Genomic DNA, 24,160 nt, shown 5'->3' on the forward strand with positions numbered 1-24,160 from the left:
TAGTATCCCAGCATCTAACTTGCCATTTATGAACGTCTAGGCCAGTGAAAGTCTTTTAATTTCCCCCCTCCATTCTCTACCTCCTCATCAGCCTTGACATAAGGCAGGTGAAATGTGTCGCACGTATTTGTTTAGGGACATTCACTCTTTTCTTCACTCTCAAATGGGATTTTGTCTTCATAGATTTGTAAGCTGACGGGAGGGAATAAATTAAAAAAAAAAAGAGCAAAAAAGAAATAATGTTTTATTTCAAATGCTGGTGTACATCAATATTGCACCTTACAGAAACACCTAGAACAACTACACATGCAAGGAGCTTTCCAATCCTCAGCCATACACAATGGAGAACACGATACAGAAAACAGTGAAAATGTACTTTTTTTTTTTTCTGATGAGCAGAACAGAAGTCTTCAATTTAAACTAAAGTGAAGTACAATCCATATAAAGCAAAACCCCATTTTAATTAGCTGCTGTGACCTAAGCAGGCAATTTTGTGGAATATGTGGTTACTTAGCATCACATGTCGAATACTTACTTGTGTCTCAGCTTTTATGAAGCAAGCTTCCTTGCTCCCTTAATCTTCTAAATACATCTGCAGGTAGAAGCTAAACAGCTCTAGTAATAACAAACTCCCTACTGAGCCAGCTGGCTGCAATATGAGGATTAACTGAAGTCCTGTCCTTCAAACTTTAATAATGATTAGTGGCGGCTCATATTATGTCCAGGAGCCTCTGGTGGAAGCACTTGGGCAAACAGACAGGAACTAAAATGGCAATATAAAAATAACCAAACAAGAAAACAAAAGACTCCACTGAGCAGCCATTTTGTCTGCGGAAAACCCCCCATTGTACAAATCCAACATAACACCAGCAGTCTGCATATACGTGCTTAAAGCCAGGAACAGAACAAAAAGAAGCAGCACCATAACTTTAAGGAATCGCCTCTCAAAACAAATTCAGCAGATGTGGTTGAAAAAAAAATAGAATAAAGTTCCCGTTGCAGAAACTGCACCTTGTTAGCTAACAGAAGGCTCATGAGCCACATCACTACAAATTTTGTCTCATGACTGTTTTTACCCAGCGTAAGAACCTGGACATTTTGGTATAGACACCATATTTGCCTTTCTTTGCACATCCTTCTCCCCAGCTAACAATTCCAGTAACAAAATAAGTATCCTTGTATCTGGTTACATGGGGGCCTCCACTGTCTCCTTGACAAGCATCTTTTTGTTCTGTTTCATAACCAGCACAGAACATGTTTTCTGTTATTGCAAAGTTAGTGGATTGCTTGCAAGTGCTCCTATCAACATAGGGGACCTCAAGTACTTTCAGTTTTTTGGATAGTCGTCCACCTTCAAATTCACGCCCGAAGCCACTAACCATCCCGGATCTTTGGTTCATCAGAACTTCATTAGCAAAGTCTGCTTCTGGGAGGCATGCTGCAATCACGTACTCAGAAAATGTTATAGGTTCCTTCAGCTTTATCAAGGCTATGTCATTATCGTAAGTCTCGGCAATGTATTTAGAGTGAACAAGTATTTTGTCTACGTTATGCATCGTTTCAGACTGTTCTTTCTTTTCTCTGTCCACTTCACCTGTACAAGATTATTAAAAGGATCATTAATATGGAGATAGTATAAGAAATTAAGAACAATCTTGATAAAGGAGGAGAAATAAAGAACAAACTTGATAAAGGAGTAGAGTAGTATACCTATTCCCAACACTTTACCTAAGCCTTTATACCATACAAATAAACTTTAAAAATGTATTGCGATATTTATTAGCAGAACCTGGATCAGTTTCAGTCTCGAGCTTTTGTCTATGGAGAGTTTTGTACCACTTTAAGTAAAGGCATAAACTGATTCAGCTAAACTAATGTAACTTTGGGTGGAAGCTCTTACAGGAGCTTGAGGCTGGCTTATATCAAGGAAGAGAAACTGCTCTGGGTCAAGACTAAAACAGTGCAAATATAAAGTTGTGTTGATATAGTATCATGCCTCAGAAGTAAAGCAGTCATCATCTGAGTTCCTTTCTTCTTCCTCTAGTCAATGTGTCATAGCTTTCCTAAGTGCTCCTGCAGAAACAAGTCTGTACGCTTCAGAACACAACACTAGCCAACACTTTTAGAACATTTCTTAATCACTTCCAACTAGCTGGCAAAGAAGAAAGGCATGCACCATTATCACCTTCCACATTAGCTGCCCCTATTATTACAAAGCAGAATTCCCACAATAACAAAAAATTATTAAAAGCAAAACAACAACAACAAAGTAACAAACTATAACAAATAAAGTAATACGAGTACATCTCACATAAGATTTAGAGCACACTTTGCAACACATACTCAAACATCATAGAAGTAAAATAAATAACCGCTTACCAACAACAACTTTGATTTCTTTAGATTGGTTCATACAGTGAGCTGCAGTAAGTATAAAATTTTCATTCAAAATAGTTCCACCACAAAACTCTTCCCCTTCTTCGTTTAACAGAACAGCCTGCAAGAGAAAAGTGGTAAGTGCAGAATTACAAGGAACAGTTTAACTTCAGCGAGCTATAAACAGGTAATTGATTTCCCTGCACACTACATACGTGCTTATTACTACAACATGTACTACTCTGCAGGTGTCTCCTAATATTGCATGCACACATGCATATGCCACAGATTGGCATGACTGCTACAGAGTCTCAATTGTCTTTACGTGATGTAGATGTTTGGCTTCCATGTCACCTCACCCACAGTGCTCAGTTATGTCTTTTAGGAACAAGATGCTTGACTGATTGAGCAAGAAGAGTGCAGCCCCCAAATCACCGCATCCCTTGGTCTCACCACCCCAAAAAATTCCTGCCCAAGTTCTGTTCCCATTTGACTCCCCCTTAGTGTCCCTAATGCAGGAACTCATTTTGGCTGGTCCAAACTCAAGAGGAAAACTTAGATATGAAAGCGTGTTTGTGAAGCAAATGCATGCTTTCTTTGACCTGCTCACTAGGTATGCTACCTGAAAGAACTACCAGCATACAAAACTGGAATATAACCTGCAAAAATGACAATGGTAGACTAGCATGACTCAAAAGCCCTCTCTGGTGACAGGTTAAGAAGCACCATCTAGCATTGCACAAAGACTTTCAGTTTGATATTTTAAGGCTGCAGTTTGCAGAACCGCACATCTAAGTGCCTAGGTTCACGCAATTCAGCTACCTCCAGCTACAAATGGCGTACTACACGGGTAACATTCAGAAGGCAACCAGGTTAAATGAACAATTGTATGCTTTCCCTCAGAAACATGTTCTGCTTACATGAGCAGAAACACCAGATTTACCTGCCACGGACATTCACCAGGAAGACACTCCTCACCACCTACTATCCTGATATGGACATACGGAGTCTTACGACTTGTTTCATTGCCAGGACGGAGGGTTGGGCTTTCTGTAGTAGTAGTAACAATGTCCTCCTCCAAAATGGTTCCGTTTGTGGCAGGGCCATCTTGATCACTAGTTACATTGCTATTATCAGTGGGTAAAACAATTGACCTTTTTTTTCTTTTCACAAAAACTTTTCCACAAGGATACTTTACTGTAAAGACAAGAATACTATAATTAGAGAAGGACAGAAACACCAGCACAAGAGGAAACTCCTGGACAACATCAACTCACAACAAATCAATTAATGCAAATTCAAAACACTAGTAAAAACCTTGGCACACACAACAAAGGAGGAAGACTAGATGGTTTGAAAAATGAAAGCCAGTTTTGTAGTCCTAAAACTTGTTTGTAGGCTCAGTCTCTGGACAGTATTTTCAAAGTATTTAAAATTTAAAACATCATCTTCAATTGTTTAAATTGCTATAGTCATGTACATGCTCTTACTAAAATAATCTTAATTAGGAAACTGAGTGAAGTATTTTATTTTAGGAATAATACAGCTCATGACAGCAATTTATTATCAGTTATAAAGGATACAAAACACGACATCATGAGTATCTGGTTGACTTATTCCTCCTCCTAGGTTTGTTGAAATACAACAAAACTGTACAAATGTAAATAGCATTAATCATAATTATTTAATATAATCAGTTATTATGAGATTAGGTTAATTGAAATCTAAATTAGAAAAGTTTTTGTGAGCTGCTATTTTATATGGAGTGTAAGTGTTTAAGTAAATGAGATTCCAATCACTTTTCTTCTGTCAGCAGTGGAGTTAACTCAGGTAATTCTGTGAAAGGCACCTTGCAAAGGGTTCCAAATCAGCTAGATTTTGATAAGTCCATTACATCACCTCACACATGGAAAGCTTTGGAAATACAGATTAGTTGGCCTCAGTGTTAAAACTATGTCATGCAGAATACTGACGGTTCAAAAGACATTCTTTAACTGTGAAACAAGTCTCACCATTGCTATTAGTTTATTACGTGGCTTCATACCTGATGCAACACAGTGTTTGCCATCCTCTGCTACAACATACCCTTTTGCACAGGAACACACAATATCCTTCTGCAAACTTTTTTTGATGCTGCAGAACTGCTCACAGTCACCATTGTTTATTTTGCAGTACCTGGGTATGACTGTAAAAGAGGTAAGTTTGGAGAAAAACCGTAAATGAACACTGACTTCACAGCAGATCTCAAAGCTCATGAAATTAAACTGCACTCTTTAAACAGGATCTGTAACTCCACCTGGAAAACACCTGGAGCACATCTTAGTAACAACACGAGTGACTAACATTAGCTTATGCCTGAACAAAGCAGTCACAAAGCAGTCACATCCTCTGCATGATCATGCTTGCCAAGTCCAAGTGGGCCCCGTGGCCATGCCATGGCGAGCTTAAAAAAGCAGAGACAAAATGACAGTGGAAGAGTGGACAAAAACCCAGAGGAGCCCAGATATTGGTAAATCCTCACACAATTCCTCCCTCCTGCCTTAAAAAACTCAACTCCTCATCACTCTGCACAGTCCTGCGTCTGAACTTCAGTTTCACATTGTCTTACTCAGGGCTCACCACTCTTAATTCTGGGCTACCAATACATGCTCCAACGACATTATTAGGGTAATAGCTGTATGCCACAAAAGTGAGACTCAGGAAGGATTTATATGCAAATAAATGATTCCTTGCAATGCTGAAAAAGTCTGCATTGTCTACTGAAATCAGTTTACTTTGGTTCTTCACTACCGTCAGCTGAGCAGGGAGGCTGTACTTCTGTACTTGGAGTAAAGGTTCTTTGACACCAGCTGCAAGAATCCTATGCGTCTTAGTTTTATCATCATGTTTTGGGGATTCAAGCTCAAGTAAAGAGGCACTATCACAATTAACAGGGCTTTCTTTGGAGTAAGTGTCACTTCAGAGCATTCACTGTTGGACAGGGCTCTGAGCAACCTGATCCAGTTGGAGATGTCCCTGCTCCTTGCAGTCAGGTTGGACTAGACGACCTTTAAAGGTCCCTTCCAACCCAAACTATTCTATGATTCTCACCCAGCTGTAGAGCTACCAGGGCTTTGTGTTTCTAGTACTGTCCTCCAAATCATGGTTGACTGCCATCCTATTCTATACACTCATCCAAAAAGCAAATATTGCTTGTGCAGAAAGAGTTAACTCTATATTTCAGCTCTCTGGGAAATTCACTGCCACAGTTCTCTAAAGCAGAAACCTACCAAATTCGCAGTTCTTGCCTTGATAACCATCCAAGCATGAGCAAGTGTAGGAACCAATTCCATCTTTACAATGTCCACCATATTGACAAGGATTTGGATTGCACTGGTCCCCATCTACTGAAACAAATCAAAAACCAAAATTATTGTCAGGGTGTAAGGATTTTCAGTGAACTCTGAAGGGGTGTCAGTTTTAATAAGAATGCTTTCATCTTTCCTTTTAAAACGTATGTTCTGTGAGTTGCCACATTCCAGATGGAACAAGGAGCAGAAATGCAATAATTCCAAATCAGTGATGACTCATATACATATCCTCAGTTTTGCAATCTGTTTTTGGTAGCTACTGTATGACAGAGCATACACAAGCCTTATTTTGTCGGAAGATAAAGTAATATATTATAGTTAGAATATACATCATTTACAGTGACAGCTGTAAAAGCAGAGAGGACATTTCTACATTGCAGCTACTGTCTAAAGATACAAATCTTTTGGCCTCTTGCATTTCCCTACAATTTCCACATGATAATGACAACTAAACTTTTATTTCTTTAAAGGTCATCTCATCCCTTCTGTGTGTCTTTTGCCTGCAGTGCTGTTCATTTAAAGAAACAGACACCAGCATATTAATCGGAAGATAAACAAAACAAAACAAAACAAAACAAAGTGCTTTACTAAGCCCTGCTAAATTCATGCAGGCCAAATTCCTGTTTTATGCTGCTTACAGTACTAAAGCTGTTCCATTGTATCCATTGAGGTATGAACTTGAGCTTCAAAAAATTAGCTCTTATCTCACGCTCCCCAGACCTGCGCCGGGATCTCCCACATTTGAAAGGTAATTCTGCAGCCTTTCTTCCTTTCTGTGACCTGGACACAACTGGCTGACCCAACCCCAGGGCCCCAGCCACATGTATCTCACAAATTCAGTTACTCGTAGGACGGTGAGGCTGCGCTGCGTTTGGAGGCATGTTCCCCATAGCAGCCCTTTCTCCCACCCCCACAAAGCCATCTCACTCCTGCACTGATGCTTGCTGCCACGGTCCCTCCCATCTAGTGACCTGCTCTAAAAAATGTGTTCCCCCATCACGTGACCCTGCTGGGTTCTTCTGTGCTGTACGATAAGGAGGCTATCCGCAGAAATGACACTTGCTTAATAATTCATTGCTTTAGATAATAGAGTCTTCAAATTTCTGTGTTGTACCACCTGTTCTGCCCCTGTTTGGAGCAGCTGGAAGAATAGCAATGCCCACAGAGGAGGCAAGATGCAAGAAGCTGCTCTTCCTAAGGATCCAGCTTGCCACCCTGCATGGCGGCTCTTGCCTGTGACCTCATCTGCTTCAACTTTATGCGGGTAGATCTGCTGGGCTCTGTGTACTCCCCTCACACCTCAACATCCCTTCTGTACCTGCACATGGCCAAACCCAACAGCGCTCCATATGCTGCGTCTGTGTGGTCCACCACTGAGGTGTAGAAGACTGACGTCCATCCCTCAGGAAGGAAGGCAAGACCACCATTTACCAAAAGAAAGGCAGACTGAAGGCCTGCAGCACAGCTCCTGGTTTCTGCCTCCTCTGCAGCGTCAGAGCATTCCGTTCTGTAGCGGTCTTAGCTAAGCAGCATCCCGCTGTTAGAAACTGTGCTTGTTTAGCTTTTGCCATGGTGGTAATAAGTTTTAGAGCAATATTGCACAAAGGCATTGCATAATCCCCTACTGAAAAAGGAAGCGTGAATGAATTGCTCTAGTAAGTTGGCTGAGGGCAGCTGTGGTTTTCAGTATTTCTGAACACCAATAAAGCACTTGTGGACTGTGGTTTCAAATGTATGAAACTGGCATTTCTGCGAAGAGCACTGGCACTGATGTAATGCTGTATTCTCATAAGAAAACGCTTTGAAATTTTCCACTGCTGTTCACTGCAACACTGACACAGGCTTTGCTTGAAATGTCAGCCTGTAGGTTGCAGAGTTCATCTCCTGCGTCGAGGATTGTGAACATCTGCATCTTCCTCACGGCAACTGTCTTCAATTTTGTGCAGGCTCCAGAAGACAAAGCTGAGCTGTCTTTGGTCAACATTTTTGAGGTGCTCCTCCTAACATGCAAGCTAGACACATACTTTCAGGAGAACACAGTAGTAAACACTGATACATTAAAAATCTGTCTCTGCATAGCGATTACGAACAGTAGAACCCTGATAAATACAACTCAGACCTTCAGGAAAAAAAAACAGAAAAGACTGATGGCTAGCATCTGCTGATCTACTGGCATGCCTTCTTTGAATGCCAAATAGTTATGTAAAAAAACATATCCCACAAACTGTTCTGTAATACAGGAATCAACAACACTCTGGCATGGAAGGTGACAAGAAACTAGCAAGCGACTGTGCAATACAGTTTAATAACTTTGTGTTGGCTACGGCATTTAAGCACCACCCTCACCTGTGACTCTTTGTATCTTGAATTCCCCCATCCAGGGCTGCCCCTCTGGAGGGCAACTGACTGGCAGAGTCACACACTCAGTTTCGGCTTCTTACTGTCCTTTGCGTGCACAGGGCCACTATTCTTTGTTTGGTTTTTTCTTTTTGAGAAGACAAAGATCATCCCAGGAACTGGAGGCAGCCAAACCTTGCCTTTGAATGAAGCTACTGGGTTCAAGCAAGTGAGTAAATCAGATTCCTTCTTCAGAGGAAACACAAAGTGAGGGTGTCCCATGGTGAAAAGAGAGGAAGCAAGGGAGCAGGAAGTGGTTACTTAAGAGGTGCGTAGTTTTTAACCTTGCAATGAGGAAGCTTAATTCTCTAAATTAATGTGAAGTGTTTCTTACCTACATAGACGTTCCAGAATTCCTCCTACAGGTAGGTGTGAGAAAAGGGGAATAAAAGGAGACAGAAAGAGTTAGATGAGAATTACTGAATTCTTCAGAGCTTTCATAAGAGGATACTTGTGGATAACAACTGTTAAAACAAATATTTAAGTTACAGGCACATACAGTGCCTTGCAGCTTCCTATGACCATTTAATAAATTTAAACCATATGATCCATCCATAGTGCCCAGCACTACAGAAATAAGTCTCATGTAGAAATATCTAAAACTCCTTAGAGATTTCTTAATGTGACTCACTCAGTAAAGCACTTGATTTCCTGCATAACTGTATCTTTCCGTCAGTTTTGACTGAATTTACCCATGTTCCTGCAATGTCAAATTCTCAGTCTCCCTGCCTCTCTCCGTACTCCTATGAATCAGGACCTCAGAAATCCTGAGATTTAAAAATATTTTGTCCACTAAGGGCTCCAGGTATGTTGTCTGTCCAAGACAGTTCTTTTCAGTGACAGCTGGTCACCAGACAGAACAGGCTGTGCTGGTTCTGCTATAGATCAGCTTTGAAGTACTCATGCGATGCACCCATGACTCCTCACCCAGGTCATCTCAGGGCCACTCCAAGAGCATTCTGGCCAGCAACTAATGCTAAAGTGAAATTAATCCGGCCTTAACTCCGGTTAAGTTAACTCCAGTTTCAGAGCCGTTCTAAACAGCCACAAAGCTACAGCCAATATTCCCAATTCCCCTCCACCACCAAGTCACTTCAAGTTTTCAAATAGTACCTTTTCTGCTGACTGCAGTCCCCACAGTTGCCCCATCTCTTTAACTCTCCCTTGAGCTCGGGAGCAGATCGCATTTCTGTCTAAAGTTAAGCAGCCATCAGGGTAGGGCAGGTGACACAAGAGTCACATAGACAAACTTAATTCCACGTGGGCAATTTAATGTTAAGGCATGTAAGAACTGTCCACAGTATACATTCTGTCAATTCAAATACTGGAAAGAGAGACACAAAATGATAAGCACTGCTTGAGATAAGTCAGGCAAAACTGTCCCATGAAGTTCCACGTCAGCATTTACCTTCTCAACCTTGCTGTAGACTGTCCATCTAAGAACTCTTGAACATAGTCACGCCACTCAGCTATGCCACGCAGATAGGGCGGACATATTTCTAACATGGGTGGTATCAAATCATTTAAAGGTCAAATATCTCACAATTGCCTTAGCAATTCCAACGACCATCAAAACCACTATTTATTCTTTGCCTTAAATCATAGAATCATAGAATCGTTAGGGTTGGAACTTGTAAGTTCTGATGCCCAGCTCAGAAGACATTCTGTAAACATGAAATATACAGATCTGTTTCATATTAGTTTATTCCTTACAGTTTTCTCCAGGTCTTCAAAGGCTTCTCTTGCTTCTTCTTTTGAGCAGCGCTCCTCATTGCATTCTCTTTCAATATTCCCTTTCTTCAGTTCCTCTAAAAAAGAGTTAGCACGTTTTGTTCTCTCCAAGAACTTGTCGGCATTTTCTTTCTTGATGAATACTAGACAACAGAGAAAATGATACAGGTGGCAGGTAACATTCGTTGGCGGTAAAGAGTCATTAGAAATAAGTGAAGTGGAAAAAATACCAACACAGACCCTCTCACCACTCTATCTGTAAGCAACATTTCCTGTGAGGTCAGTCCTCACACAGACTGATACATCTCAGGATCTCTCATAGCAATCTCCCTCTGAGAATCAGTGACTCCAGGACCAACGATAGGCACCCAAAATTCTCTCCTACTGCTTTTAGTCTCAAAAATAAGAATACGCACGTTGCCACTGAGGGCTTGCTTTTCTGTTGCTCCTGCTGAAGACTCCAGTTTTAATCAGAATGACTTTCCCTGAAGCCCAGGAAGAATGTATTCCTTGATTTGGTTTTAAAGAGGACAATCAGGCAACACCAGCAACTTCTCCAGGGGCTTGTGGTGCAAAACCAAAATGTCACATGAACTCAAGATGCAGTAACATATCTACTGACAGATGGGAAAAGCTGTTTCATGGTCTAGCCCATGTATGAGTTCTACTGCCCTTCACCATCCTAAATCCCACTGCACTGCACTGCGGTCTTCCTCCCATCCTAAGAACACTTCCCAATTGCCAGCAGTAATGTTCCTGTGCAGGTAGAGCTACGGCAGCCGTGTTCTAAGATTTAACAAAGAGCAGGAGTAAATTAACATCAGCTTTAGCAAGAAAGTACAGCCTGAGGTCAGTTTGCTGGGTTGATTTATTTTGTTTAAAAGGTTGGTGTCACAGAAGCATGTGTGATATGACACATGCAGGTAGGTGTTGACTTAAACTGAAGGATCAGAGGCACTAAACTCAGCTCAGCCACTTGGCCTGCTGAACAGCACTGTTACTCTCCAGTGACTTGTGCACACATTACCAGATAGGAAAAAAAAGAAATAACACTGGAGTAAATACATTGCCAACTACCCTGTAAAAAGCATACGCTCTAGGAAAGTTTACCGAGTCTGGAAGCTGGCGTTTAATTATGTTCTGAACACTTGGAATTTAAAGAGAAGAAATACTTTCCAACCACAGACTGGAATGTGGAAGATGTGACTTCAGTGCTGCAGATGGGACTTCAAGGCCAATGGCTCACACTCAGTGGGCAGCTTGCACGTACCTTCTGGAGCATGTACCTTCTTCATGCAGCTCAACTGAGCAATAAATAAACTAGCTGATCAGTGATAATACACCTTAACATCCTCTAAGCAAAGACAGAGGGGACTTACTCTGCTTTCACTCAAATTGGTGGATCAGCCACAGGGAGCCAAATTCTGCTAATGTTACTGCTATTAATTGACCCCATAGAGCCCACGCATACTTTGGAGCCCCGCTTATTCTGAAAAAGCTCCTTGCAAGGAAGGCTTACAAAAAGTAAGTGCTGGTAGCTTCTAGCTCAGCAACTCTTAGTTCATTCGCCCACTATCTTATTTGCCCTTAAATCCCTCTCTACAGTGACAGGAAAGTGACAGGATGCAGCCGGTGGGGGTTATCGCCTCTCTATTCCTTTGCCTCCACATCACCCGCCCAAGAGGATGTTTTTGTAAACTTGAACTAGCCAGTTAGTCTTCCCAGGCTGGTCGTTCTCTTTCCCAAGCCTTCCGTCATGCTTCCTTCTTCGGAGACATCAAGGAGCAACAGGCGCTGGTCAACTGAAGTAGGATGTTCCAGAAACGTGCAGAGGACCTCATTTTAAAGCCTAAGGGGGCCAACTCACTGAAGGAAGAGTTGATGACTTTGCACAACCCCCACTTGCTGGGGCTGCTCTGGACTTTGGTGTTGACCCTGGCAGCACAGAGGGTGGTTGGACGCGCTCCCCTGCCCTGCGCCCCAGCCCCTCCATGGCCAAGTGCACCCAACCAGGCCTGGGCCAGGCTTCTCCTCGCAGACATGAGCACCGGGGGCTGCCAGGCCAGTGGCCCTCCCGGTGCGGACGGCGGGGAGAGCCGGCAATCCCGTTTTAGCGGGGGGGGGGGGGGGGGGGGGGGGGGGGGGGAGGGAAAGCACAGCAGCCTGAGAAAGGACCCAAGGGACCCCCGCGGGCAGCTCCTTGCCCCTCGAGGCGGGTCTTTCGGCGGTGAAGGGTGGGTACAGGTGCAGACAGGTCTGCCGGTTTGGGAACCAAGCACCCCCCGCCGAGGAAGACGACCCCTGGGGTCCCCGCCGGCACAGCCCCTCTCCCTCGGCGGGAACGGGGAGGTCTACCCCCCCTCACGCACCCAGGCGACCTCCCGCCTTCCTCCGGCAACTCCCTCCCGCCAAGCCTGCGAGGAGGGGGAGCCCCCGTCCCCAGAACAAACACCAAAAAGGTGCCGCCTTACCGCCTCCTTCAGCCCGCAGCTGTCCCGCCAGCGCCGCGCAGAGCAGGAGGAGCAGCCGGCGGCCGGCCATGGTGGCGCGGGGCCCCCCCGCCGCTGCTGCCGCTCGCCACCCGGAGGGACCGGATGGGACGGGACGGGACGGGACGGCAGCCGAAACCTTCACCCCCCCAGGGCGGGAAGAGACTGAAGCGGCGTTGCTTCACCCTGCCTAGAAATAGCGGAAGCGCCGGGGAAGGGGGAAAGCCGCCGCGGGATCTCTCAGGAGAGGGGGCGGCCGGATGATGAGGCTGTGAGGCTCTTTTTTTTTTTTTTTTTTAAACCAAAGGAAGCCAGCTTTTTTAATTGTACCTTTTATTTGCGGGGGAGAGGAAATGAACCGTCACTTTAATAAGCGAGCGTCGGCCTGGCCCGGTTATTGGCAGGTGTGGGGCCCGGCGCCGGGCAGAGCAGGGGCAAAGCCAGGCCCCTGCCCCAAAACCTCCACCACCTTTGGCAGCTCCCACCTGCATTTCCCACATCCCGACACCGTAACCCCTTGGCTCCCTGCTTTTCGACAGCCAGGGCCCGGTGACCTTGACCTGGTGTTCGACGGGAGCTGGCTTCCATCTCCCGTTTTTTTTGGGGGGGTTTCCCTCGGTTGTGCTGGGTGGAGGCCACGTCTTTGCTGCTTCCAGAGCGTGCTGCCAGGTCTCTTTCATCTTCTTGCCTTGTTTAATCATGTTATTATATAAAAAATATACCTAAACTCCAGCTTTGTTTTGAAAAAAATCACCGTGTGTATCCATTACTACTGGTTGTTTTCTTTCAGCGTTTTTGCCCTTTTTCTGCAAGATGATGATTTGGTCATAAATGTCAATATTTACACTGGAACATTACAGAGAAGAAATCATCCAGAGAGATACCATACAACCATACAGAGAAGACATATGGAGCGTGGAAAAACCAAAACTACTCTAGCTTGAGGGGTCTGGAGGGATGATTTTGCAACGCTGAGCACCTCATCTCAATGAAAATGAGGTTTTATTTGCTGATCGCTGCTCCTAGTTGCCTTCCTCCCTGGGAATATATTTTGCTGGCATATATACCTTCCTTTTAGGAGTAATGAGAACCTCTGGGCTATGTTTTCATACTGTAAGACCTTGTTTCTCAGATCTCTGGAATTTGCTGCTTTTCCCAATTCAGTTCACTGCTTAAATGAACAATATACCATTCTTCTATGTCAGAAAGCAGGTTATAGGATGTTCAGTATTGCATGGTATATGTACCATATAATGTCAATGTTTTCCCCTAATAATAGAGTATGGTCAATGGTAAGTGTCCTCCTTGCTGATAAGGCTTTGTGATTGAGCTGATATTCAGCATGATTTGAATGAATCAAAAGTGTTAAAGTTTTTCATAAAATACTTAAACTGTTTATTTCCTAGTCTCCTGGTCAGTTTTCTCTCCCTCACCTTTTCACTGTTTTCATGCTTAGATTAGAAGGTACATTTGCAATAGTACAGTTGATGGTGTTTTCAGCGTGCTTCAGGTTCTACCATTTATGCACTAAGGCTTTAGAGAATGGCCTTTGGCCAGTGTTTTGCAGATGGTCAGACAATTATCCTATTCTGGTTTTAGACAGAGAGTACAATTTAGATTATACTGAACAACAAATGAAACAAACATTCCCTTTCATTTGCCCTCTTCTCTATCGATGAACATAATACCAAGGCAAAGATAAGATTAAATCAGTGGTGTTCTTCACCACTGATAAGTATAGGGTTAAATATTACACTTAGTAGCCTTACCGCAATAATGCTTGGTGCAAGAAGACTAAAGTCAAGTTTTCGTAGCAGACCTGTCAACGTGGAATTAACCTTTTCCATTCTTTCTTGTCCTGAAGACTGTCTACAGTTCCTCCCCCTCAAATCTACCTGTTGCCACTGCAGCTGTTGGAGAAAGCAACATTAACATAACCTAAAATAAATACTTTTTGTATTTCTTCTGCTATTGCATCATTATATTACAGGACCCATCAGCATAGGAAGTTGTGAAAGCCAGAAGCGTACATGTGTTCGAAAGAGATTGCACACGTTTATGGACATCAGGTTCATTCATGACTATTCAACCTAATGCAACTTCTGGCTCAGGAAGTCTGTACATCACTGATTACCAGAAGTGGAGAGGGTAGCTGGAGGAAGGATCACGGTATGCTTGATGTGTTGCTGACAGCCTTTCTGTTGGCATCCAGCTCTGTCCCGTAGCAGAAGTGGATGCAGAGTGGGAGAGACTCAGTGTCAGACTTGTCATGGCCATTCTGTGCCAGCTTGAGAAGACACGCAAGTTTACAAACAGTACCGACAAGGAAGTTATTTTATATATTCAAGTAGGCATTAGGCTCAGTTAAAATCATTAATAGTGCTGTGGGTATCACATGTATTACTTATCTAAGATAATGAAGGAATGCTGCAGTAGGAAAACAATACAGAGGGACTGGGGGACAATAACACGATCTGAAAATGCTCTGGTTCAACATCATTAATCCATGTGCTTCTTCAACCAGTCGATGTATTTGGATACTCTTGTGTAAACCCCGTAGCTGCCTTTAAGAGCACAGCTCTTTCCCCAGCTGACAATCCCAGTCAGAAACCAGGTGTTCTTGTACTTTGTAGCATGAGGTCCACCACTGTCTCCCTTGCAGGAGTCTTTATTGCCGGCCAGGTCTCCTGCACAGAACATATTCTCTGTAATATTTAAATCGGTCTCCTTTTCACATTCCTGTGTCTTTACACGTGGCAAATCAACTCGCATCAGAACAGAAGAGGTGGCACCTCCATCTAGTAGGCGTCCCCATCCGCTCACGGTGGAGAACTTGATGGAGGACAGTTCATACACTGCAAACTGTTTTTCAGGCAAACATATTGGCACCACATAGTCGGTGAGATTGACGGGTGTTTCCAGTCTCAGGAGGGCGATATCGTTATTGACTTGTCCATTCGTGTATCCTTCATGAATGATTATCCTGGCAACTCCACTTTCTTGCTCTGTTTTGTCATCATAATTTATTGCGTGTTCACCTGGAAAAGTTATAAATCGCAGGTCATGTCAGGCAGCTCCTTGATTCCTCAAAAGTTTGAGGAGATATGGAGTTTCTAGTCTGACACCTCTTATGGACCCCTTATACTACCAAAGCCTGCGTGTTTTCTGTGCTCCTTTGGTTTGTCAGGGTGAGAAGCTGCCACCAGAACTTGACAGTAGAAGGAAGGGAAGATACATACCCAGTCTGACTCGAAGCTGTACAGGGTGAACGTACTCCAAACAGTGAGCTGCAGTGACCACCCACTCTGGGGAAAGCAGGGTACCGCCACAGTTTTCTTTCTGATTCTGTAGTATAAGGGCCTGCCAACATAAAACAAATTTATGTCTTACATCAAATGTGCACTTGACCTGACCCTCAGTAGCCAGGTTTTGTATTGCTTCTTTCTGTCACTTCATGCAACTGTGTTTGAGAATACGGCGCTGATTGTCTGGAGAATTTAGGCAGGGGAGTCTTCCCATTGACATTTTCTCTATCCTGTAGTATGGACTCTGCCTGTTATGGCCAAGAACATATCCCCGCACACTCCAACTAAAATTCTTGGTAGCAGTAAGGGTAACGACTAAGGGGTCAGGAGATGGAGGAGGTTGTGTTACCACTCCACTCCTATGAAAGCAGGCACTCCAGAACAAGGCCAAGATGCACAACTGAAACAGGTGGATCTGCTGGCTATAGATGAAGAGGGAATTTGGTTACCCAGACCTGGCAATTTTTACGGATTTTTAAGGTATATTTAAAACAATGAATTTAAGGGAAAAAAAAAAAAAAAGGCAATGAAAGATTTCTGAAGACTCACTTGCCATGGACATTCGCCTGGAGGACAGATTAAGCCACCTACAATTCTCCCTCGTGCAGTTGCATTTTTTTTTGCCAGCACTGGTATTTTTCCACATGGGTATTTCACTGAAAAAAAAAGAAAAAAAAAACCCCAAAGGGCAGCGCGTGTTTTTTTATTGCACTGAATTCACAGCAAAACGTGTAAGGTCTTCATTGAAGTTAAATTAGCTGAAAAACTGGTTTCTAGTTGGGGAGCGTGGGTTCTTAAAAGTAATTTAAAGCAGCTCAGCAATTAAGTAGTCTTTTTGTTTGAAAACAGGCAGAAATGCTTTTACAAATACAGTGGAGGCCCATACATTATCATTGACGTAGATTCACCTGCCAGAGGAGTCTGCAAACAATATACCTGCCTAAGATACATGCCAATACAATGAGCCAGAAGTGACTCTGTCAAGTTTTGTAGTCTACATATTTTCAGCAACCCTGCTTAGCTCATTTGTACCAAGTGCACAACATCCATGGCATGGTGAGACACAGGCTTAAGCAGGAGATGTGCAGCTTGCTGTCACTTGTTTTGGTGGATCTAAAGATCTCCTAAAATCAGACACTATGTCTTCTGGCATGCCTTCTGGCAGACCGTGCCTAGTTTGCTTGGGTCCAGGTCGTCTTTGATTCTTCTGGACTTGCACATCTCAGTCTAAGGTCCATTTTTAACCTGAGCACATGTGTGAAGATTGGCAATAAGAGAATCAAGTCCTGAGGACTGAGCTACAGTGCAGAGGAAGCCTTGGTGCTTTCAGTACGTCCTTCACCCAATAGAGTTTTCCTTTCAAGAAGAAGAGGGTCCATCTTTGGGACGTTTTCTGTGCCATCTGGCTGTGCCTTAACTGAACACACCGTCCCTTCCATCCAGCAGTCACTCTGTGATAACACTGAGTGCTCACTCTCTGTCACGTTGGGAGCCAGGGCCCTACAGTCTATGCTGAGCTGAACGCGACATCACAGATCTGTAATAGCCTCAATGTGCTAATTACTTCACCTGATGCGAAGGTGGCATCAAGCTTTTACAGGACTAGCTCTTTGGTGGCAGCTGGTGAAAGATCAGAATAGAATCACAGAACCATAGAATGGTTTGGGTTGGAAGGGACCTTCAAAGGTCATCTAGTCCAATCCCCCTGCAAGGAGCAGGGACATCCCCCACTAGATCAGGTTGCTCAGGGCCCCATCCACTCTGGCCTTTAACGTTTCCAGGGATGGGGCATCTACCACCTCTCTGGGCAACCTGTTCCATTGTTCCACCACCCTCACTGTAAAAAAATTTTTCCTAATATCTAATCTAAATCTACCTCCCTCTATTTTAAAACCATTTCCCCTGGTCCTGTCACAACAGGCCCTGCTGAAGAGTCTCTCCCCATCTTTCCTGTAGGCCCCCTTGAGGTACTGGAAGCCCGCTACAAGGTCTCCCTGGAGCCTCCTCTTCTCCAGGCTGAACAGCCCCAACTCTCTCAGCCTGTCCTCATAGCAGAGGTGCTCCAGCCCTCTGATCAATAGGTGTAACAAAAACCCATACCCTCTCATGCCATATGCACGGCAACGCAAGTCTGGGTGTCTGAAAGGGCGCAAGCACATTGTGAGAATTAACAAGAGGATGGTGAAGGGACTGTCAGTCTGGCAGTTACACAGTTGGGACTCGTTGCAACACATGGTCAGTGCTATGGGTATTTTGGTCCCCAAGAAGCAAGCAGCAACGAATAAATCTTCCTAGTAGGGAAGACACGCTGAAAAGCTTGTGCGGAATATTGAATTTGTTGTTCTCAGTCTTTAACAAAAGCAGCTTCCCCATCACGTGATATTGCAGAATCTGCTAATAAGGGATAAGCACATTAGTAGACATTGTTTTCTAATGAACTTGCTGTTGTTGAGAGCTAGGTTGTCATTATCAGTTCTCTGCATGAGTGCTCCACTGAGGTGTGTGTAGGGAGGGCATCACCCCTCAGAATTACTTTGCATGCTCCCTGCGGCTCGGTCCGTTATGTTCATATCCCCAGGGGTCTTTTTCCCCCTCTATTAAAGTAATTGAAGTGGGCATCTGCAATCGAGTCAGGTGCCAGCTTGCGTATTGGAAAAATAATTAACTTGCGCTACCCTGGTCCCAGTTGAAATTTACCTTGTCAGATGAGTGAGAGAAATATCTAGCCATAGTGTTTAGAGGAATACGTAAAGTGTATTGGTCCTACCAAATAGGAAAAAAAAAAAGGAGGAAAAAAAAAATGGTTCTTTGGTTTTAATAGGCTTTTCCTCTCTCAATTCCTGTGCTGAAATAAATAGGGTAATAAAATCCATAGTCACAATTTCAGATTGGAGATCCGACAGTAAAACAGTGCTGCCTCCAAAAATATTTTCTCACCATGAGTGTAAGCTAAAATAAAAATGAACTTGTGAGGCCCAGAGCTCCTCCACTCACAAGAAACCCCTCAGAAACCCCAAATCCCTGACTATCTGCTGCTCTGCTTTATTTAGGCCGCTTCACCATGGGCTTGTCTCCACTGCTCAGTTCTTGTCTACTAGACCAGTGTCGAGAGTGCTCCCTAAGGAGGAGACAGGGGTTCCACTCCCTCCTCGGTCCTAGCAGGTGGGATGTTCAAACTCAAATTTCCCATGTCCCATGGGACCGGGACAGAGGGGTCCAAAGTGCTCCTTGCTCCGTGTGCACATTTATCTGACTGCTTTGCCAGGGTGTCTAATTTCCACCAGAAGCCCAAACCTACTGCTCTTGACTCTGCCCTTGAAGAAGAGGTGGGGAGCTGGTGGCCAAGGGTTATACCTTGCACCTCCTGATGTGTACGTGTTGAAAATTTTTCTTCCAGAGCTGCCTGAGACGCAGCATCGGGCTGGTAGTATCTTACCTTGAGGAATGCAGGACACGCCATCGCTCGCTAGAGCATAATCATCTGCACAGAAGCACACTCGTTTTTCACACTGCTGGTCAGTACAGTACTGTTCACAGCCACCGTTGTCGTAAATGCACTTCAGTTTGTCAGCCATGGCTAAAATCAGAGAAAGAGCATTTAGGTTTCCAAATGGGGATTTTGGTGCTTAACAAGGCAGCAAGGCAGCAAAGCAGATTTCTGTGGTTTATGTACGGCGACTGCATCAAAAGCGCCTTCTATTTGGCAAAAGCTAGGTAGACATAGGTCTTCAGGGATTAGGGAGAAAAAGTCTGTGCCTAAGAAACACCCACCTAAAATTAAATCAGTCTGCATTTATACAATATCTGAGCTGTCTGGAGGTGTTACAATTGTGTGATAATCATCGTAGTATATGACTGAAAAATTATAACTCTTTTGTATTTTGCCGTTTGGCAGAAGGATGCTCTGGGATGACCACTGAGACTGCCAGGTTAAACTTGACAAGTTTTTTTTGGGCTCAGCATGTGTAGCAGTCAACATGCGTACACTGACTTCATTAACCACTGGATCTGTTCTCTCGGGCTTTGTACGATGCATATGCAGTGTAGTTCTCCTTCACATACTGCACCCAGCTTCTAAGTCAAAGTAACTTCAACATTTGGGTAGGAAAAAAAAAATCCTCCTTTTCTCTCAGATGGTGCTCAAAAGGCAATTTTTTTTTTTTTTATAAAGTCATCAAAGAGTAATAATTGTCTTGCTGGCTTGTGGTGCCTGACTGCCAGCTGGTTAGATCCATCACACGACACCGCAGGCAGCGTGGACAGTAGCTGTCACTGCTGGAGTGATGCAGAATGATAATGATTGGTACTGTTTACCTCAATGCCTTGCATTTGAATGAATAACGACATTTTTATTTTGTTAAGCTATGCCAGAGCTGACCTTTTTCACAGTTTTTGCCCTCATATTCGACAGGACAGCGGCAAACGTAATCCTGAAACTGGTCGTCACAACTCCCACCGTTCTGACAGGGGTTGGAGTCGCACTGGTTGGGGTCTGTAAAAACATTCAGTGTCAGTCCAGCTCACATGAGGAGCTGCGGCAGCGGGGGCGTTTTCACCACTGCTAGAACATCCTGAACGATCGTACCGGAATAGATGTGCCAGAACTCTGTCTGGAAGAAAAAGATGTGAGATTTAATTAAAGGAAAATTATCTTAGGTTAAGTCCTACAACCCTTGTAGCACAGGAGGGGTTATAGGCAGCCACAGTGATGCCCTTTGTGCCTTTATAAATTCTGACAGTTGGTATCCGTAAAATATTCTACATAATTTCCTACATTCTACATTATTTTCATATACCAATAAGGAAGGGCACTGTGTAACACATGCAAGTAGGATATCCATCAATAACCTCTGTATAGTTGAGGTGGGATTGACAGAAACAGGTGTTGCACAATATAACAATTTAAGGTAATTTAAGATATTGTCAGGCCAGGAGTTACTGTGGGCCTGGGAAGACAACTTTGGGAGCATCCACTTTCCCACCCCCCCAGGTCGGTACTGCTTGGGGCATCCCATGCAGTATGCCCTCCTGCAACTCACTCCGCTGCTGCGTGTCCTCCTATAAATATAAAAGAAAGATGCAAACAGCAGGACACAGTGGGTTTTTTTTTCTCTCATGGTTTAAAGTGTCAAAGCACACCCTTGGTGGGGGGGAGTCCATCTGACAGCGAGCGCTCACCCAGCCCCGTGTTACTTACTGTCCTCTCATCATCATGGTAAATCTCTCTTGCTTCCTCAAAGGAACACTTCTCTTCCATGCACTCTCGCTCTAACGACCCCAGTTTTATCTCTTCAAAGAAGCTGTTGGCTCGTCTTTGCCTTTGCAAAACGCTGCTTGCCTCTTCCTGCTTTAGAAAGACTGAAAAACAGCGGCATGTTCTGTTTGTTGTACAGCTGGGCTCTCCAGACAGAGAGGATGGAGGCACGACTTTCCCTGAAAGCTTTTCTGCTTCCCAAGCTTTTTCTGAGACGGTTTAGAAAAGAAATGGGCAAATGCGAAAGAGCCTCCTTTCTCTGGCCTGCCTCCCAGGTGAAGTGGCGGCACATGAATTTTACGAAGTCCAGAGCATAGGAGAAGATGGTGTGTTACACTGGTGGCACATGTCAGCGACTCCTAAAGCTGTATAGTAGGTGTCAACGTGCACAGCACCGTTTCTTTCAATTCTAGCAGCTGAAAAGTCTGTGTCGCTTTATGTAGCACTGAGGTGCATGGTGACACCTGATTTTTCTGTACTTGCCACAGTTAGTCACTTGGTGACAGGGGGACCACAGTCAGCCCTTCACCCACAGTCATGTGTTATCTCACACTCCTTCGCTTTTTGGACCTGTGCAAGGGACTTAGCCCACCACTAGCAGACCACAATTTTCAAACCACTGTGTTAATATATTTCTCTTTAGTGCTGTCAGCACCACAGACCACAGCCATGGGACTCTTCTCCCTGTGGGTCTCTGCTGTGCTTTGGAAAGACATTGGGCACACAGGTTTGATAGCAGACATCAGCAGAGCTGACATTGTAGAGCTTCCAGCTGACAGAAGTGTGCACTGAAAGAGCGACGGTATTGTCACCACGCTGATCTGTTCGTCAGCTTCAGGATACAAGCACATCACACAGCTATGCCTGCCCTGTCCACCCCTGGTATAATTCAGGGTAATGAAAAATAAGTCTCAGTGCGGCGGTGTACTGTTGCTCCCTGTACTACACAGAACAAGTCTTGAAATAATTCATTTTGCTTTTTTTTTTCTCCTCCACGTCAGTAGGGGATTTGGAGCTTCATGACAACAACCTACATTTCAGCACTTGTAACTATTTCAACTGGCTAGATTTGGGGATTGAGACTCATGTATATTTGCCTGCCTTTCTTCCAGGTCATTCTCCACTACGTGACCACCAAGAGAGTGGAAATTACCTCCTACCTGATGGAAGGGCCCTGAGATGGTCACCGAAGCACAAGACTCATGTTTCCTCACCGAGATGCACACAAACATAAATCATGAGAGGGTTTATTCCAGTCTGGTCTCTAAATGTCTCTAAACATTTGTGTCTTAGCAGAACATTTGTCGAATTACATTTAAAATAGTGGTCATTTTCCCTGTATTTCAGAGTTACTTGAAGGAATAAAGTATTGTGTGGTGTGCATTTAATTTAGAATTACAGAAGGGACCTTTAAAGGCCATCCAGTCCAACCCCCCTGCAAGGAGCAGGGACATCTCCAACCAGATCAGGTTGCTCAGAGCCCTGTCCAACCCGGCCTTGAATGTTTCCAAGGATGGGGCATCTACCCCCATTTATCTCTGGGTGCTTCATAAGCCCATTGTAGGAAAGTCAGCTGGGTTTTTTTGCGTTGATTTCAAAGTCAGGCCACATACATTTAATATGGCTTTCTTTAAAGGCTTGTAACTGTCCTTACACTGCAGATAGATGACACACATGTCAGTGCACAGGCACGGACTCCGACAGAGGAGTGTGACTGGACGCGTGGCTGAGGACACCCTCCTGCTTTTGGCGTTCTCCACTTGTTTATGTTGGAAAAATTTAGACTTTGCTACGTACTTTTTCCCCGCTTTGTTCACTTCAGTGTGGGAGACCCAGTCAATGGCTAACCAGGAATCTGAAAGCGCTGGGGCTGCTTTATTCATTTGGGAGCTGATTTTCAGACACGTACTAGAGCTACCACCTCACTGCCTTCTACTGCTGCTGAAAGAGGGTGGATCCTCACCTCTTTAATTTCTCATCAGTCAAATGACAGATTATTGAGTCTCTGCTATGAAAAATACCACAGTTCAACATGAAATAACAATAAACCGAAGTTCCTGTTTTCACCCAGTGGGCAGACAGCTGAAGGTATATCCACTCTAAGGGAACAGATTCACTTAGCAGACTAGGGGTGCTTTTCCTTAGCTGGCAAAACAAGCGTGTGGATGCCCTCACTGAAAGCAAACAAGAGCCTCAGAGTAACTCACAGGCACAACCAGAGGCAGGACAAATAGGCAACAGCACCAGAACTTGCATTGAGAATTACACCTGAGTAGCAGCAGAGAGGTCCATTGCCAGCAAACATAATTACAGCCATATCCTACGACATACCTGCGTCCAGAGAAAGAGGAATCAGTAGTGGAAAGCAGAGAAGCAGAGCCACAGGCTGCCTGGAAACCATGATGAACCCTGCGAGCCAGCGTCCCGGTACTGTATTGACATTTCAGCAAGGACTGTTTGGCCAAAGAGCTCAGCTTCAAGTGCTCGGAGCCAGAGGAGGGGCCGGCGAGTCATGGAAACAGAAAAAGATCCATGACAGCCCGGCAAGCTGAGCAGAAGGGCACATGCAAATCCTGCAACGTGCCCTTTTCACACAAGCAGGGAGCTTGCCTTTGAAGCATGCTCTCCTGACCTGTGCAAAGACTCTGCTGATTACACAGGCTGCTACTCTAGGCCTTCGTTTTCCATCTAATACACCTTTTCCATGAGAAACATAAATGCTGGGACCCTGCATCCGTATGACTGGCAGTAACTTGGCCACATAGCCCTGCACGCAGAGAGCAGTGACGTGATATTTATCTTGAATCAGCAGTCAAGGTATGGCCTTTCAATGCTTCGGAGTGTGATTGAACCACTGACATCTCTCTTCTCCCATTTCTCCGTCACCAATTGAAACTCTGCACTTCTGGCTGAACTTACTCGGAGACACTAATTAACCAGCAAGAAACACCCTACACTGTTTCTCTCCATCTTTACTGCAAGACTGATGTGGCCTGCACCAGTGGTACCAGCTGGAAGATGCGCTGAGCTGATACACAGTATATGTCATTAGCAGCGAGAGGGGTTTGAGGGGCAAATCTGCAGGCAATGTTTTATCTGGAACACAAGCAGTCCTCTGATTTAATGGAAATCAATTAATGGCATCAGACTCGAGAGCTGACAACATTTGTGGAGAAATATTTACTTAAGATAGCAAGGAGGTAAAGAGCATGTTTGCCTGTGAGGAGTGAAGCGTTGCCTGAAGGCTGGAGTATTTTC

The 24,160-nt window shown here is 44.3% G+C and overlaps 2 protein-coding genes across 4 annotated transcripts; both read right to left on the bottom strand.

Moving 5' to 3' along the window:
* Positions 1 to 229: 229 nt before the first annotated feature.
* Positions 230 to 12,457, bottom strand: LOC104477926 (coagulation factor X). 3 transcript variants are annotated; one of them, XM_086770255.1, is made up of 8 exons: positions 12,326 to 12,457; positions 9,837 to 9,997; positions 8,458 to 8,482; positions 5,646 to 5,759; positions 4,421 to 4,561; positions 3,320 to 3,573; positions 2,380 to 2,497; positions 230 to 1,594 (listed from the first exon to the last, which is right to left on the bottom strand). In XM_086770255.1, the coding sequence occupies exons 1-8, from the start codon at positions 12,393 to 12,395 to the stop codon at positions 1,047 to 1,049; spliced, it is 1,431 nt and encodes a 476-aa protein (XP_086626381.1). In that variant the 5' UTR covers positions 12,396 to 12,457; the 3' UTR covers positions 230 to 1,046. The 3 variants fall into 3 exon arrangements, with proteins under 3 accessions (XP_086626381.1, XP_086626372.1, XP_086626391.1); XM_086770246.1 differs by having other exon boundaries at positions 5,646 to 5,762; XM_086770265.1 differs by having other exon boundaries at positions 5,646 to 5,762; positions 9,837 to 9,931; positions 12,326 to 12,407.
* Positions 12,458 to 14,374: 1,917 nt separating this feature from the next.
* F7 (coagulation factor VII) lies at positions 14,375 to 23,316 on the bottom strand. Its single transcript, XM_010130108.2, has 8 exons — positions 23,234 to 23,316; positions 20,846 to 21,006; positions 20,234 to 20,258; positions 20,027 to 20,140; positions 19,085 to 19,225; positions 16,198 to 16,304; positions 15,583 to 15,703; positions 14,375 to 15,381 (listed from the first exon to the last, which is right to left on the bottom strand). Exons 1-8 carry the CDS (start codon positions 23,301 to 23,303, stop codon positions 14,843 to 14,845), a joined length of 1,278 nt encoding a protein of 425 aa, XP_010128410.2. The 5' UTR covers positions 23,304 to 23,316; the 3' UTR covers positions 14,375 to 14,842.
* Between the last annotated feature and the right edge of the window lie 844 nt (positions 23,317 to 24,160).

Source organism: Chlamydotis macqueenii, chromosome 1 (assembly GCF_036417535.1).
Source record: "Chlamydotis macqueenii isolate bChlMac1 chromosome 1, bChlMac1.mat, whole genome shotgun sequence".
In the NCBI taxonomy this organism is placed as follows: domain Eukaryota; kingdom Metazoa; phylum Chordata; class Aves; order Otidiformes; family Otididae; genus Chlamydotis; species Chlamydotis macqueenii.